At 39.0% G+C, this 16046-nt stretch overlaps 1 protein-coding gene across 1 annotated transcript; it reads left to right on the forward strand.

Moving 5' to 3' along the window:
- Window positions 1-336: 336 nt before the first annotated feature.
- Window positions 337-13210, forward strand: FKBP4 (FKBP prolyl isomerase 4). Its single transcript, XM_042809517.1, has 10 exons — window positions 337-1032; window positions 2063-2207; window positions 3417-3559; window positions 7161-7281; window positions 7805-7961; window positions 9306-9396; window positions 9716-9799; window positions 10194-10379; window positions 10763-11002; window positions 12563-13210. Exons 1-10 carry the CDS (start codon window positions 949-951, stop codon window positions 12638-12640), a joined length of 1329 nt encoding a protein of 442 aa, XP_042665451.1. The 5' UTR covers window positions 337-948; the 3' UTR covers window positions 12641-13210.
- The last annotated feature ends 2836 nt before the right edge of the window (window positions 13211-16046 follow it).

Raw genomic sequence — 16046 nt, forward strand, 5'->3', positions numbered from 1 at the left:
TTTGCAAGGACACCTTCTTGCTTTTCCTTCAATTTCATTACCTAATGAAAAGCAGATGACAAGCAAAGGTTAGTTTAACTCAATGTACAGTGTGGTAATATAAAATCTACACAAATAAGAGAAGCCAGGAGCTGGATGACTAGAGAGAGCAGTGACTTGGGTATTAGTGCTCACCACAGAATGTGCATATAGTACTGCAAAAATTCATTAAATGCCTCCATATTTTTGCTGCTTACAGTACTAAGTCCCACTGGGCCAGAAACAGCTTATATACTTCTCTCTATGCACCTCAGCAGATCAAGTCCAGGTTATGACAGCCTATTACAGGACCACCAGGTCAGCAAGCAGAGACGCCCGCACTCCACAGGCACACTACTCACGCTCAATGCACTGTTTCCGAGCCTACTGGTACAACTTCGTCTATAAACCACCTACCAGCGCACGAGAGGACAAGCCACGACACCCATACATTTGGGAACACTACAGCAAGGCTTAGGGGAATCACCCGAAGCCCAGCGGCTACTACTCTCTACAGACCCAGGCACCCCCATCACGCAGGAAAAACTGAGCACATCGCCTGCTAAATACTCTTTCAGCCCAGTGCAGCTCAACTGCCTTTTCTAAGCTCCTCCACATCCCCGTCGGCGACGGTCTCTCCGCCCCAAGGGACGACGCGCACTTTAATCCGCCCCTACCACGGGCGGACGCTTTGCGGCAGCCCGGCCGCCTCTCTAGAAACTTCTCGGCCCCTCCCTCTCCCCCTCCCCTTCCTCCTCCTCACTGACCCCGGATCGCGCTGCAGTGGAGGTAGGAGAGAAAGTGTGCGCGGTGCTTGATCTCTCGCTGTTTGGAGCCAGAGGTGCAGCGAGGCATCAGCCCAGCGCCGCGGCCGGTGCCGACTCCACTGGGCAGCCCTTTCCTAGCGCAGCAGTGGCAGCGACAGACGGAATGACGGCGGAGGAGATGAAAGCGGACGGGGCTCCCTTGGAGGGGGTGGACATCACCCCTAAGCAGGATGAAGGCGTTTTGAAGGTACCGAGTGGCTGCGGCGGCCGCAGTCTACTACTTGGGGGCGGTGGGGTATCAGCTTTGTGCAGGGCCCTCCGGAGCGGCCTGCGAGCGGGCGCTTCTTTCGGCTTCCTTCCAACACGCTCGGGTAGGGCTGTTACCGGGCCGCTCGGCGCGGAATGCTCGCGCAGCCCTCATGGTTACACATAAGCCGCAGCGCTGAAAGCGGCTGTCTGGGCCTACGCAGGCGCTGCCTGTGTACGGGGCTACCCGTGGGAGCTGGGGACGAGGAGCCCGCGCTTTCCGTGAGGAGGTCCCAAGGGAGAGGTGGAGGGAAAAAGAAGGGGCGTCAGTCCCTGCCCCGCGTAGGTATGGGAAAGCCGGGATGAGTTCTCGGCTCGCTAGGTTGGGGGGGCAAGGGGGGAGGAGAGGGACAGATCCGTCCCACCCCCAGCACGTGGTCGGACGCTGGAATTAAAGATGGTGCCTTGGCAGAGTGTATGCATCTCTTCTATCTGTGTGGATAGATGGTTGTGATTAGTACTGATTTATGCAGGCTGAAGTGACTACTTCTCACAGCCTGAAAATGGGGGCACTCCATCTTAATATCAGCATCTCTTGGAGCTTGAGATGGTGCGTTTTACGCTTGGGCCTAATATAGATGTGCTTGGTGTCAAGAGCTGGTAGTAGTAGTTGCAGGAGTGCAGGTTACATCTATTGAAAAGATCCAACTGAACATACATAAACCAATTCTCTACTACTATCATTGCACTGATTACAGGAAAGATCCTTTCATTAGCTTTGTATCAGAATAGCAGAATAGTAACCAGAGGATTTTACAGCTGGCAGCAGAGCCACCTTTATGTTCTTCCTGCATTTGAAATGCTACTTATCTCTAGATAGACTAGTTGTAACATTTCTAGATAACCGAAGCAAACTTACAGATCTGTTGTTGACTGGAGATGGTAAGGCACACACCTTAAGTGAATAGAACTGAAGTTCAATAAGCAAATGTAGTTTTGATCATCTTAGTGTTGCTTGCTGTTTTTCTCAGGTTGTCAAGAGGGAAGGCACTGGTACTGAGTCTCCGATGATAGGTGATAAAGTGACTGTCCATTATACAGGATGGCTTCTTGATGGCACAAAATTTGACTCCAGTCTGGACAGGAGAGACAAGTTTTCGTTTGACCTGGGGAAAGGTAATACCTTATGTTTGCTTTTGATCAATCTTAGTAATACTGAGATGGAGCTTCCTTGCACACGTGGCTCTTCCACTTATTAAAACTGCGATTTAAACTAGTTTTCAGAGCTTAAGGTTTGTTCACATAGATTAAATCAGAAATGCTTTGAGATCTTTCTGAGTGGGCATGCTGTATATCTGCCTCCGAATTCTCAGGACCTCAGATACAACACTCCAGGGGAAGTAGGCTCACCTCAGTGGGAATTTACTGTGAGGTACAGCGATTAAAAAGCATTTAAATAGCATGTATTGGTTTTGTATTTTGTTGCCTCAAATTCAAGAAGAGTTAAGTGTGGCTGGGTACTGGGACAAGGGTGCATAACTACTGGGACAGAGTGCACAGGGGCAGCCATCAGCTGCAACTGAAGGAAAGAGGAAATGTGCACTCTCTTTCTCTAAGCTCCCTTTAACTGTTGGAGTCTCTTCATTATCAAAAACTTTTTTTTTTTTTTTTTTTGTACAAAAATCCAAACATTCTACTTGCAGCGAATTTTAATATTCAATTGGTGTTTTTCACTAGGAGTTCTCCATCTACTGGCTTTTTATTTGGGAGATAAATTGTACGAAGTCCTGAAATTTGGAATGATAGGAATTTTACCGAATGGTAGAAGTCAAATAATAAAAGGCAACCTGATTGAACTGAAAGGAACCATGAGTAGGAGCACTTGAGTGAGAGGTTTTTGTTACTTTGGCTTTAGAAGGGATACTTGTTCTGCTTTCCTTCCCCTTTTGGTTATAAACAGGCACAACTTTCAGTTACCACTTCTGTTGGTCTTTGCATCTGATAAAGTACAGAGAGAAAAGGCTATTGTGAATTGTTTTCAAAATACAAGCAGACAATCTCTTATCCTAAGATCTTCCTTTTTGAAGAATATTCCCACTTGCTCACACCTGATGTTGTGCCAGGTGCTTCAGGGATGATCCGTGTCCAGATTACCTATGTTTTCTATGGGTGAAAAAGTGAGGGGAGAAGAAGAATCACTATAGAATGAAAAAAAATCAGCTGATTTTGGGTGTCCAAGTAACTTCATAACTTGATTACAGTTAAAACTGATGCATGTAAACCTGAATGAGTTTAAGTCAGTATTTCTGAGCTTTTTATACTGACAGAGCTGATTATGTCTTTCATGTATACCTAGGAATCATTATAAAAATTTGCTTTTTACAGGTGAGGTGATCAAAGCATGGGACATTGCTGTTGCAACTATGAAGGTTGGTGAAATCTGTCAGATTACGTGTAAACCAGAATATGCCTATGGCTTGGCTGGCAGCCCACCAAAGATACCTCCCAATGCTACGCTGATTTTTGAGGTAAGTGAGATACAGTCACTAAAACTATGACTGAAGAGCAAACGAAGAACATGATATTTCACAGTGGAAATTATGTGATATAATTTATTTTTGGTCAGGGATGTTAGATGAATATCTATGAAGCTTCTACTTTCTTTAGTCTACCTCCTACATTTTCTTTCTAGTTTAAAATAAGCTTTTAAATTTGTCTTATAAACAAACAAAAGCAAACAAAAAAACAACCAATGCCAGCATGGTTCCTTTGCAAATGGCTGTCACCACACCAGAATTTTGTACTCTTGTATTGTAAGAGTCTTGAATTGTAAGTTCTCTTTCAAATAAAACTCTTTCTTTTTGTATATGTTCTCATGTTAGGACTCTCAAAAACTGTTCTTCGAAGATTTAGTAGGTCTTACTCATCATCACATCAGCATCCAAATGTCTCTATATATTTTCTTTATTCCTCGTGATCCTTCCGTAAAATATGTTGGGGAGTGAGTGTGTAAAAAGAAGTGGAGAAACCTGTATTGTCATCAGTAGAACATTTTGGGACATCTGTCTTAGGTAAACTAAATTAGACCAGGATTATATTTGGTGATAGACATCCATCAAAATGTCAAGTAGAAATAATCTTTGTGCAAATGCATACTCAATTCCTTTTGTATTCCGTGTAGGTTTAGTTCAGTTCATGAATCTCTGGAGTGATGGCTTTGAACTTTTTTAAAATAAGACACTTCATTGTAAACCATAGGCGTGAAAACTTCTGATTTGCCTGCACAGCAGCGAGTGAAGAGGAAATTTCTTGGGCTGAATATGTAGTATGTTTAATATAAGTAACAAAACTTTTACTTTTTTAGTATTTTTAAATAAAATATTTTTTTAAAGAGCAAAAAAAATATGCGACTAGTGGTATATTTGATCCTGTCTTTGTGAAACTGATGCACTGTTTCGATGGAAGTGGTTGCATTCTTGAGCTCTCAAGGTGTTCATCAGAGATTTTTGGTGAAATTTCACTCTTCCGATGCTTCATCCTTGACAATAATTGTTCACAAATGTACACGCTACAAAAAAAAGAAATGAATAAGACACGATTGTGAAATGAGGGATATTTTTCTCCGTTAAGACAGGTCCCACAAAAGTCTCATAAACAGATGCGATCAGATACTTGAGTTGGATATCTGATTGTAATTCTATACATTGAAAATGCACAGGTAATGTATTTAGAAGAACTGAAAACAGAACTGCACATACAACAAAATAGGGTGTTTTCTTAATACTTAAACCTATTCTCAAGTTTCTTTTTCAAAACGAAAAGCAAGGCTGCATATTTTTCACTGTTCGCAGCACAGTGTTTAGCTGGTGTGTCAAAATGCATGAAATTATGTGACATTACTTGAACTTGCTGTAATTTAAAGTTTAATTTCAAACACTGTTATGTTTGAATCATAGCAGATGATTTGAAGCTTCATGTTTAATTCATTGAATGGAGTGGTCACATCCACCAGAAATGCTAAATCTGTGAGCCATTTTTAATCTTCATGTTCTGGCACAAATTTTCATTTTGATTCCAGAAAGGACTTGATTTCATTTCTCAAATCATATATTTTTAGTGTTCAACCTTTACTTATTTACCAGGTTCAGAAATGTAAATGATGTCCCCCTGATCAGCATCCATACATTTAAGGAACTCCTGGAATTGGTGATGATCTGATAAACTTGAACTTCATGAAATTGAAAACTTTGAATTGCATTATATATTGGCAATTGCGTTGTCTTCCATTAATTTCCTCTTTTTTAGCAACTTGTCTTCAGTGCACTGATGGCTATACCAGATATGATGAAAAAGTTTAAATAAAACCACTTCATTGTAATTTTGACTGTCTCATACAAGAGATGTATTTGTGTCTTTTAAAGGCACCAGAGAAGCCATTTCTTCAGTGATGTTGTATTCATTTTCAGTACCTCTAATAAAAATGGCAAGTACAGCTGTATTTAGAGTGTCATACTTTAATCTGTTGCCAAAGCAGAAAATTTGAAATCAGCAGCTTTACTTTCCAAATTTGTTTTGATAGATTTTCCTATTTCTTCAGTTTGCCTGTTTATAATCTGGTGAAACAAATTGATTTTAGAAATTTCTTTTTTATTTTTTTTTTAGTCAGGACAAAATATGTTTGATATGCTTTCCATATGTTGCTTAATAAATTGTCATTATTATTATTTTTTTTCAGTCAAGTTTGCTACCACATATCAAGTTTTTATAATGAAGTCTATTTGAGTTCTAACTTTATTTAAAATATTTTGTTGAGATGGCAGGCTTTTCTTCAGTTCCACTATTTTGTGTTTACAAAGCATTCAGTGAAACGCTGTGGGTTTGGCAGCATGTTTTTGCTTAGGGTGTCTTCTCAAATTCTAATCTTTGAAACTGACACTATTTTCTTAGAAGTTAACCACGGTGCTCATAATTTGTCCTCATCTGCCTGTTTCTGTTTGAGCATTCTTCCTTCATCCACAGTTTTCTTTTTGGGGGGTTCCGCTCTATTTTGAGAGGATTGGGTAGATTGAAGTACTATTGGCAATCGCTGTGCTTTGTTCACTAGGCAGCACATGAGCATGTCATGTCCATTAGACATAGGTTTCAGTTCAACAGAATGTGAGTGGCAGACTTAACACTGCACTGTGCCCTCCTCTGGTCCTTGTTTCAGCTGAGACAACCTTAGTGGCATACTGATTGATGTTTTGTTGTTGCTGAGTGATGGTTGCATGCCTGGGACTGGGTTGGGCCGTAGTGGGGAAGAACCACTACTATAATGGTGTGGGGCAAGGGTTGGGCCATATGTGGCCCTCGGGTTGGACCAGATTATGGTTTTGTTGTGTTTTTGCAGATACTTTATTTACACTTCTTTCTCAGCGATTGAAACTAAGATGACTAAATTATTTTTCTGTCTACATTTTTCTGAAATGCTCCCACAATACAGAAAGATAAGCATAAGTAGAGGGGGGAATGTAAGAACAGTATCTCGTTCCTGAATTTGTTTTGTTGCTGGACAAAGATTTAGAATATTTTGGGCTCTTTTATAAGCCCTTTAAAGTTTATTTGAATTTGACAATAGATTAAATTAAGGATGTGATCAGAACTTAAGGGAAGGATTAGATCTTTTGTATTTAACTTTCCTGCTCCTTCTCTCCTTGCATTACTTATAACTCAGTCTTACCTTAGGATATTCTTTTATGTTTTTGTGGGGAAAGGATGCTGCTTAATAAACCAGTAGAAGCTTTTTTTGTGTGTTCTGTAGTAGTCCTTAAGTATTGTGGCTCATGTAAGCTTTACTCAGAAGTCAGTCTTCACAGTCCTTTCAATTAAAGGGTCTTATTTGTAGTATTGGAAGACCAAAGTTGCTGGAAGGAAAAAAAGCCTAAATAATCATTAGAAACTGCTCAGTAGGTTTCCATTTAGTATGTGCTAAATATGGCATCTTTGTAGTCTTGGCTGTCTAATATCTTACAGGGTATGAAGACAGTGACTGTCTTAATAGCTATAGTTTCAAAGAATTCAAGTACAAATTCTGTAAGTTGCTGGCTTAAAGTGATAGAAGGAAATGCAATATTTTTCTTCCCTTCATAGATAGAGCTGTTTGAGTTTAAGGGGGAAGACCTCACTGAGGATGAAGATGGTGGCATCATCCGAAGAATCCGTAAGAAAGGCGAAGGCTACTCGAAGCCCAATGAGGGTGCTCTGGTAGAAAGTATGTATATTATACAAATAGTAAATGGGTTTACTGTGATGGAAAGTGTATTTTTCCCTACCTGCGATTTGTTTGTTCTGGAAGAGAATAATATCTGTCTTCTTTCCATTAGCAAGTAACATAACAACTAAAAGTAAGCTTTCTTTCTCTTTATTCTAGAAAAGGTTAGATTTTCCAGCAGCAGTTGTGTTCTTCAGAAATACCAGATCTGGTACAGTGCTTATCACAAAAGTTAAAGGAGTCTAATAAAGTATATCCATTTGTTGAAGTGGGGAAAAAAAAAGCCACACAATGCAACAGCTTGAAAGCAAAAGCATTTATTAACTAAAGAAGCAGAAGTGGAATTTGTTGCCAATAGCTGATATGCATATGTAACCCTTAAAAGGAGAAAAGACTGGTTGGGAGGGGAAGCTTTGTTCCTTGTATTGTCTGTGCTGCCTACCCCTTATCACACATAGACACCTGATTTGTATCTGGATTCTCTCTTTTTTTTTTTTTTTTTTTTTTTTTTTCTTTTAACCAGTCCAGTTTGAAGGCCGATACAAAGATCGTGCTTTTGATAGGCGTGAGCTGCGGTTTGAGATTGGCGAAGGTGATAACTATGATCTTCCTCATGGTCTGGAAAAAGCAATCCAGAAAATGGAGAAATCTGAGGAATCCATTTTCTATCTCAAACCCAAGTAAGCTGTTTGTCATCTTCTGATACTTGAGAGGGCTTATTGTAAGCATCTGGTAAGAATGATATGTTTATTTGTGCTGTTTTTCAACTCTTTTTTAAGTGCTACTGTAAACACATAATCAGACCTGAAACTTTGATTTATGGAAGATAAGAAGTTAAGATTACTTAGCCACTGATATTAGCATTGAAAAAGAAGTTGGTGTAAGTCTCTATAGTGTTGATCCTCGTGAATATTACAGCAAATACCGTTGCTGTTTTTAACATACATTCATGTGGATGCTTCATAATGAAAGTACGCTTAAATACACAGCAGTGGTTTATAAAGACACCTGGATTAAGTAACAGAACAGTAAAAGTTCCAGTAAGCCTTCTGAGTAGCCTTTTGATAAGATATATACTGTTCAGATGAAATGTGGTTAAGAGTATCTGAAATCCTTTGCCACTAGGAAGTGTTTGCTTGAATTTTATAGCAGTTTGGAAGAAGACATTCAGGTTTTCTGTGGGAAATAAGGTGGTGTTTTGTCTAAATCTTGGATCTAACATTTCAGAATTCTGAGACCAAGAACCACCAACTCAAAGATAGGAATGGACTTTAAATGCCTTTAAAGGCAAGCAGAATTTTCCCCTTACAGTGTGAACAAATATAAAAGAAGTGGAGTTTGCACTTTTATCCACTTTATGCACTTTATTTTATATTTATTGCTTTTATCCAATTTGAATGTGTTTGTTTTAAAGTTATTTTAAGCTGGAACTGAATTTGGTAGAACAAAGGAAAAGTAGACCTATGTTCAGTGCTTTTCTGCTAGTATGCAGTTTCTTACTGGAGTCTCAGGGCAGAACCTTTGTACTGACATTTAGTGTTAATTAGTGGATTGGCAGTATCTTGTGCACAGCTGTTCACTTACTGCTGTCTCTTTCTGGAAATAGTTAGAATACAGACATTATAAAGGAAGTAGCCTGTCTTGGCTGACAATAAAAAGCAATATATATGCCGTTTCAAAGGTTTTTTTGTTGTTTTTTGGTGTTTTTACTTTCTTACGCTTCATAGAAAAAGCAGCAACCAAACAAGTAAAACTTCAGAAATAAAAACACAAAACTAAACCAAAAAAAAAAAAAAAAAAGGTAATGTGGAAATCAGCAAAATTAATCCTAGGTTTTTCTCTTTTGTCTTGTGCATGCAGATTCTGGAAAATTATCTGCAGTTCTCCAAGAGTTTGTCTTGCAGTAATATAGGCAGATTTGTGTGGTTTTTACCTCCAGCTTCCTGTGTAGAGGTTTGTCCTGAATATCCGGTTTTGTAACTTTCTTCCCCCCCGCTTTCCCCCTCACCTTCCCTATCTTACAGCTACGGTTTTGGAAGTACTGGGAAGGAGAAATTTCAGATCCCTCCGGATGCAGAACTACAATATGAAGTGAAACTCAAAGGCTTTGAGAAGGTGGGAATGAGGGCATACAAATTGGGAGGTATGGGAATTGTTGATGCAGCTTAAACAAGGACAAACTGAATCCTTAAAATTTTGACCTGAAAAGGAAGATGTTACTGTAGGTGATGATTACATTCTGGGAGCTTTTGATTGAAATTGTCCTTACTGGTCTCCTGTCTGTTGCTGTCAAGTTGCTGTCTTGTTCTAGCTCAGTTTCCAGAAGCTGTGCGAAACTGTTCCTTCCAAGTCTGTCTCTTGTGTGCTGTTACTGAGAAACAGCACAGTCGTATGATTTCCCTGTCACTGTCTTGAACTATTCCTGTTTGGATAGGCTAAGGAGTCTTGGGAAATGAATACAGAAGAGAAATTGGAACAAAGCTGCATGGTGAAGGAGAGAGGCACTCAGTACTTCAAGGTAAATGATAATACCCAAGAAATAATAACATTTCTTATCCATGTTATGAACTGATGATAATGATCTAAGCTTTGATCATTTCAGAGTGGTGTTCATGGTTTTATCCGTGTCATTTTGTGGAAAGGACTACGGAGAAAGGTGTCTGAAAAGGAAAAAGAAAAAAAAAAAAAAAAAGTCTTACAGTTGCAATGTCCAAATAGATTTTCTAATCCACTACCATAGTCGTACACTATGATGATAGTGTATTTTTGGTAATGGAAGTTTTCTGATTACTCTGATTAATTTTTTTTCTTTTTTCAGATCTATCATTCTAGGTAAGATGAATGGGCAGGGGGAAGTTTCAGTAAAAATTACTATGGTGAGCTGTGTGAAAATGTAATTGCCTTGTTTACAGGAAGGGAAATACAAACGAGCAGCATTACAGTACAAGAAGATTGTATCGTGGCTGGAGCATGAATCAGGACTCTCTGATGAGGAAGATACAAAAGCCAAGAGCTTGAGGCTTGCTGCTCACCTTAATCTAGCTATGTGCCATCTCAAGTTGAAGGAGTACTCTCAGGCTTTGGAGAACTGCAACAAGGTAGCAGGGTTTATTCACTCTTAAGCTGCTCTAGCAATCTGACTGTTTATCTCTTGCTTTAGTGACTTGAGGAATACACGGCTGTGTGGTGTTCAGACTTTCTGATCAGCTGATAGTTGGGCATGAGGAAATAAAACGAACATAAGGTGCTGGATATGGCTTCTTGTATCTTTCTTTACCTATTTTTGCTGTATTTAATTTAGCTTTTTACTAAGCCCTGTCAACCATGAAAATAAGAGTGGTCATTTTCTAGCAGTTGCTGACACTCTGACTTGCATATTAGTTTTAAAAAAGCAAATTAAACAGAAAAAACCCAAACACTACATTGTTCTCAAATGCTGTTTTGGGTTTTTTCTTTCTTTCTTACTCTATTTTAAATGCAGGCACTTGAACTGGATAGCAGCAATGAAAAAGGCCTCTTCCGGCGTGGAGAAGCCCACTTGGCTGTCAATGACTTTGAATTGGCCCGAGGAGATTTTCAGAAGGTGATACAACTCTATCCAAGTAACAAAGCTGCTAAAGTGCAACTAGTAACTTGTCAGCAAAAAATACGGGAGCAGCATGAGAAAGAGAAGAAGATGTATGCCAATATGTTCCAAAGGCTTGCAGACAAAGACTTAAAGGTAAGTAGCACTACGTCAGAAGATCATATGGTCTAATGTCACGTGTTAGACAAGGGATAGAATTTTGAGTATTTGGCTTACTTCTCATACAGTCAGACAGCATTCAGGTAGCTAATTGCTTTTGGGGGAGAAATAATGGGGATAGGCAACACTCAACATGATGAAACCATTTTGTTTGAACAAGACAGCTCTCAGTACTAAGGATGTTGCATAAAATCCTTCTAGTTATTTAAACTGATACTGCAACAGAGCAGTATTAATAAGAAAGTAGTGATGAGGTGTAAACACAACATTCAAGAATTTTAAAAGTGCCTTTTGTCCTTGAACTGATTATTCTGAGAACAGTTGATTCTGGTAGCTGAGTGACTCTGATGTGTGTCCTGGGCCTATTGTCCTTAAATGAAATGAGCGTACCTGGCAATTAAAACAACTAAGGCATCTCAGGCTGTGTCAGCTGACAGCTTCTTACATCACAAATTATTTTCCTTTCCCTGCCCCTTCCCTCTGCTCCCCCCCCCCCCATCATTCTTTCAAAATAAGGTGCATAGGAAATCAGAAATCAAATTTTCTCCCAGAGATAATCGTAGATGAATTTTATGCTTCAGCCCTGCTAACGTCATATAGTAAGGATGGGTGGGAAAGGGGAGATAATTCGTAATTCTGTGGTTAGATGGGCAAGCTGCTCTGAAGAGTTTGTTTGCTTTTCTTTTTAAAGTGTAGCAGTAGTTTTGTGCATTTAGTTCTCCTTCTCGTGAAGAAGTATAAACAAATACACAAAAGTTCCCTGCTGATTCTGCAAGGAAAGCAGCATTATCAATGAGTAGGGTGGTTTTGTACCTGGCTAAAGCAGTCCTTGCATACTGGATCATGGGAGAAAATATTCTGTCCTTCTAGACACTGTCATATAGACTTATCCAGAGTCTTAATTGTTATTTTGTTTTTAATGAAGAGTCTTAGCAATAATTAAGGTGCAACAACCAAACTAGAATTTTTTGCATCTTGACATGTAAAATTTCAGGGTTTAATTGGGAGCTGCACTAGATGATCTCCAGAGGTCCCCTCTGACCTGTGATTCTGTGAACTGCTCATTATTTGGCTGTGCTGTGCAGGTTCCTTCAGGCAGCACAGCTGCTGGGAGTCTGGTGTATCTAGGTGCAGCACATTGCAAGATGTGCTGCTAATGGAAGAGTGGATTGCTGAAACAAGCTGTAGCCATGAAAAGTGCAAAAGGACCATGTTAACACTACTGAAATGTATGCCTCTGCCCCTAAGAAAGACGTTGGAGTCCTGTTCTTTGCAGAAGGTAGATTCATGCACTGCAAACTACTAGAGACACTGAGAAGATAGAACACTGATTTTTGCCATCTACTTTTGCAATATACTTTAATACTTTGGTTATTGTTTTTTTGGGTTTTTGGGTTTTTTTTCAGTATATTGTTAGATGATGTTGAGAATTAGTAGTTCTAGTGATGAGCTTAAAATGGCATTTCTGGTATTGTTTCAAATTTTGGCAATTCCTTATAATAAATGAAGACATTTGTTTTATATGTCTCTGTTTAGCCAGCTACTACTCTTCAGACCAGCCACACTGAAGATGCAGAAATGAAAGATGAGCAGAATGGAGTTGAAGATAAATAAGTTGACACAGAAGCTTAAAGAAACCAGATTCCATTAGTTTTGTAAATGAAAGAATTTCCAGTGAATTAGACCTTTATTTTTCTACCTGGTTGGACAGTGGCTTCAGAGGAGCAGAGGCTGAGCCGCCATGCCACAGTCAAGAACAGCTCTGTATGTCTGTGAAATAAGCTGAGTGGCAGCACAAATCTGATTTAATCTAGGGACTTTATTTATTCATACAGCTTCTGTTACTGTTTGGGTTCTGTCTGGATTTACTCTGCTTGGTTTATCTGCATTTTGCCTTTAGTGTTTGTGTCTCTCTTGTTCCAGCTCACTTAAATATAGGAAACAATCTGGGATTAATTTCCTTGATTTCATTTTTTTTTTTTTTTTTAAGCAGTTGGCCTTTTTCAACAGTCCTCATGTGAGATTTGAGAACAAATCAGTGCTCAATGTTCTACTGCCTTGGCATTGTCCCCTTTCCCTTCTTCCATTAAGTGTTGTAACCTTTATATGCTTCCTTTTTGCGTATTGCTGAAAGTGAAGACTGTGAAGTCACAGCTTAAGTAATAAAGCTCCAATTAAGCTCAAGGAAATTGAACTTTTTGTATTTTTTATTGGCATTTGCAAAGAATTATGAGTCTGTCTTGTCATTCAGTGTTTTCTTATCCACATAGTGTTACTGTAACCACAATATCTACTTTTTTTCTGGTAATGTTGATTCATTGCCATTTAAAAGAGTGTACGCAATTGATCGATCTATTTGCAAATGAAGAAAATGTTGCTTAAAACTGTACACGAGTCTGTAACCTGTTAGTTATTATCTGTTAGTATTTCTCTTTCCCCTTTGTGTTGTGAAACTGGAGCAGAAGAGTACTGATTGATACCTGAAAGTAACTGGCTTTGAAGATAAAATAAGTGCTAATAGTAAAACACCTTGAAAGTGCTTATAATTCCTAATGAAATGCTAATGTCTGAATGATTTCAGTCTTTATTATCCTTACCTCACAAGAAAACTACTTAATATTCTCCTACTTTTTTTCTGTGGTGTTTCTTGTGTTGGCTTGGAGAATGCTGTGTGTAGAGGGGAAGTGTTATGCTTGTATTTCTCTCTATAGGTATGAGGTAGAATATTCACACATATCCATGCTCTTCATGCTGTTCTGTAGTGTTAAACTCAGCATCTCAACTGTCCTTTCCTGAAACTTTCTAGCAGCAGGGACAAATTTATTGCTTTTCAAAAGGAACATAGTTTTATCTGTTTCAGAGGAGAGAGATATTGGGCCATGGAGATGTATGTCTAAACTGTCACCAAAGTGGTAAGTCCTGCATGACATGCTTTCCTTACCCCAGGCCCAAGATGGTAAGTCCAGCCAGTTGCTGGGTTGGAGGTAGCTTATGGATCTGTGAACTGCGCTGCTTTCTGCGAGATTAGCAGTGCCCTAAGGGCCTTCAGGTTGGGAAGGGGTAGAGGAAAAGGCAATATAGTCTCTGTTAGGTTATTACAGGAAAGAAAATGCTGTAACTTTGAAGGACCAGTTTCATTTGCTTAAATATCAACAGTTAGTGCAGGTGCTTTTCATAAGTTTTGGTTAAGTATTATCAGTCCTATATATTGGAAAGCTGTTTTACATTGTACTTGAGCACAAATAACTCTAAATGGAACATTTAATATGGCTCAAGTGAGGAAAATTCTACTGGTGAAACACTAATAGTTGTCCATCCTTTTAGCTTGGTCTGGGCTGCATTGAGCAAACAGGAATTGCCATGGGTTGCATACTAATTGTATGAATTCAGTGTATTTAACAACCAATTTTGGAATGCATTTTTATTAAAACATAAAAAAAGACAACAAAAGCATAAGGCTGCTGGGATATTTGCCCTTGTTTTTGTTAAACTAATGCACTAATCAGGCTGGTTCATTGGGCCTAGTGAGTTTTCCAAGTGTTCATCGGAGATTTTTGATGAAATGCTACTCTTCCTGTATTTCATCCTTGACAATAAATGTATGTACTGCCACAAATGATGAATAAGGTATAATTGTGAAGCAAAGGATTTCTTTGGTAAGTGAGGGCTTATGACAGTTTAGTAAAGAGACTAAATTTTTTTTTTTTTTAGTTGAATGCCTGATTACAACTCTATACATTCCTTGTGAAAATTTACAAGTACTGTGTTTGTCGGCTGAAAATGGAGTTGCAAATGTACGAAAAAGTGATTTATTTTTTTTTTTTTCTTTTTTCAAGTCATGAAACCTATTTTCAGATTCCTTTATTAAAACAACACTTTTGCTGTTCACAGGACTGTGCTTAGCATATAAAAATGCATGAGATTATTTGCCATAATTTGAATTTGCCATAATTTGATTTCCATCACTGTCGTTGTCTGAAATACAGCAAGGGTACGGTGATTTTCACCTTGAAGATGCATGATTTAATGGATCAGATAGAAAATTACGTACTGTATACTTGCTTTGATTGGAAGCAGAGGTGTGCATTCCCTTTTAATTCATTTGAATATGAAATAAAGCTATCAGTTAATACACATAGACCTGATCATTTCCCAAGTGAATGGAGGGATTGGGAGAATACATAAGTGGTGGACTGAGAATTAAGATCGACCTAGTGAGGGATGTGGAACACAAGTCTTAGGAGGAGCACCTGAGGGAACTGAGATTGCTTAGTCTGGAGAAGAGTTTCTGGGGAGACCTGTACAACAGCCTGAAAAAAAGGAGGTTGTGATGAGGTGGAGGTTGGCCTCTTCTCCCACATAGCTAGTGATAGGACTAAAGGGAACAGCTCGAAAATGCGCTGGGGAAGGTTCAGGTTGGGTATTAGGAAAAATTTATTCTCTAGAAGATCGGTCAGGAACTGGATTGGGCTGTTTTGGGAGGTTGTGGAGTCACCACCTCTGGAGATGTTAGAGTATTTAGAGAGATGCTTCAGTGCAGTAATATTGGTAGGTGGACGGTTGGACTAAGTGATCTTGAAGTTCTTTTCCAACCTCAGTGATTGTATGATTCGATATTTAGCTCATTTAAATGAACTGTCAAATCCACCAAAATACTAAATATATGGAGATTAAAAATGGCTCACAATCCAGAACAAATTCTCCTTTTGATTCCAGGAAGTGTTTTTTAGCATTTTACCTTGAATCACCTTAAATGATGACCCCATAATCAGTATCCATACTTTTGAGGAACTGCTAGAACTGGTGATGATTCAGGCTCTTGAGCTTTATGATATTCGTGGCTTTTATGATTTGCATGACAACCATTTTTAAAGCTTTTACACACACATTTTCTTGATGCCTGATGCAGTGACATGTTATCAAAGGTGAGTTAGAGGTAATTGCATCATTATCTATGAATCTTGCAAGTCCCTCCTTTTTACCAACAACAGCTGGGGCACCATCAGTAGCTGTATCAGGT

This window comes from Centrocercus urophasianus, unplaced genomic scaffold (genome assembly GCF_019232065.1).
Source record: "Centrocercus urophasianus isolate 14NV4802_14NV808 unplaced genomic scaffold, USGS_Curo_1.0 seq_12, whole genome shotgun sequence".
Classification (NCBI taxonomy): domain Eukaryota; kingdom Metazoa; phylum Chordata; class Aves; order Galliformes; family Phasianidae; genus Centrocercus; species Centrocercus urophasianus.

Bases quoted from the DNA above. Each gene is read 5' to 3' on its own strand.
- FKBP4 (XM_042809517.1), top strand. From the start codon at position 949: ATGACGGCGGAGGAGATGAAAGCGGACGGGGCTCCCTTGGAGGGGGTG. The intron at 2,208-3,416 runs GTAATACCTTAT...TGCTTTTTACAG, and splicing joins TTCGTTTGACCTGGGGAAAG to GTGAGGTGATCAAAGCATGG. The intron at 7,962-9,305 runs GTAAGCTGTTTG...CCTATCTTACAG, and splicing joins ATTTTCTATCTCAAACCCAA to CTACGGTTTTGGAAGTACTG.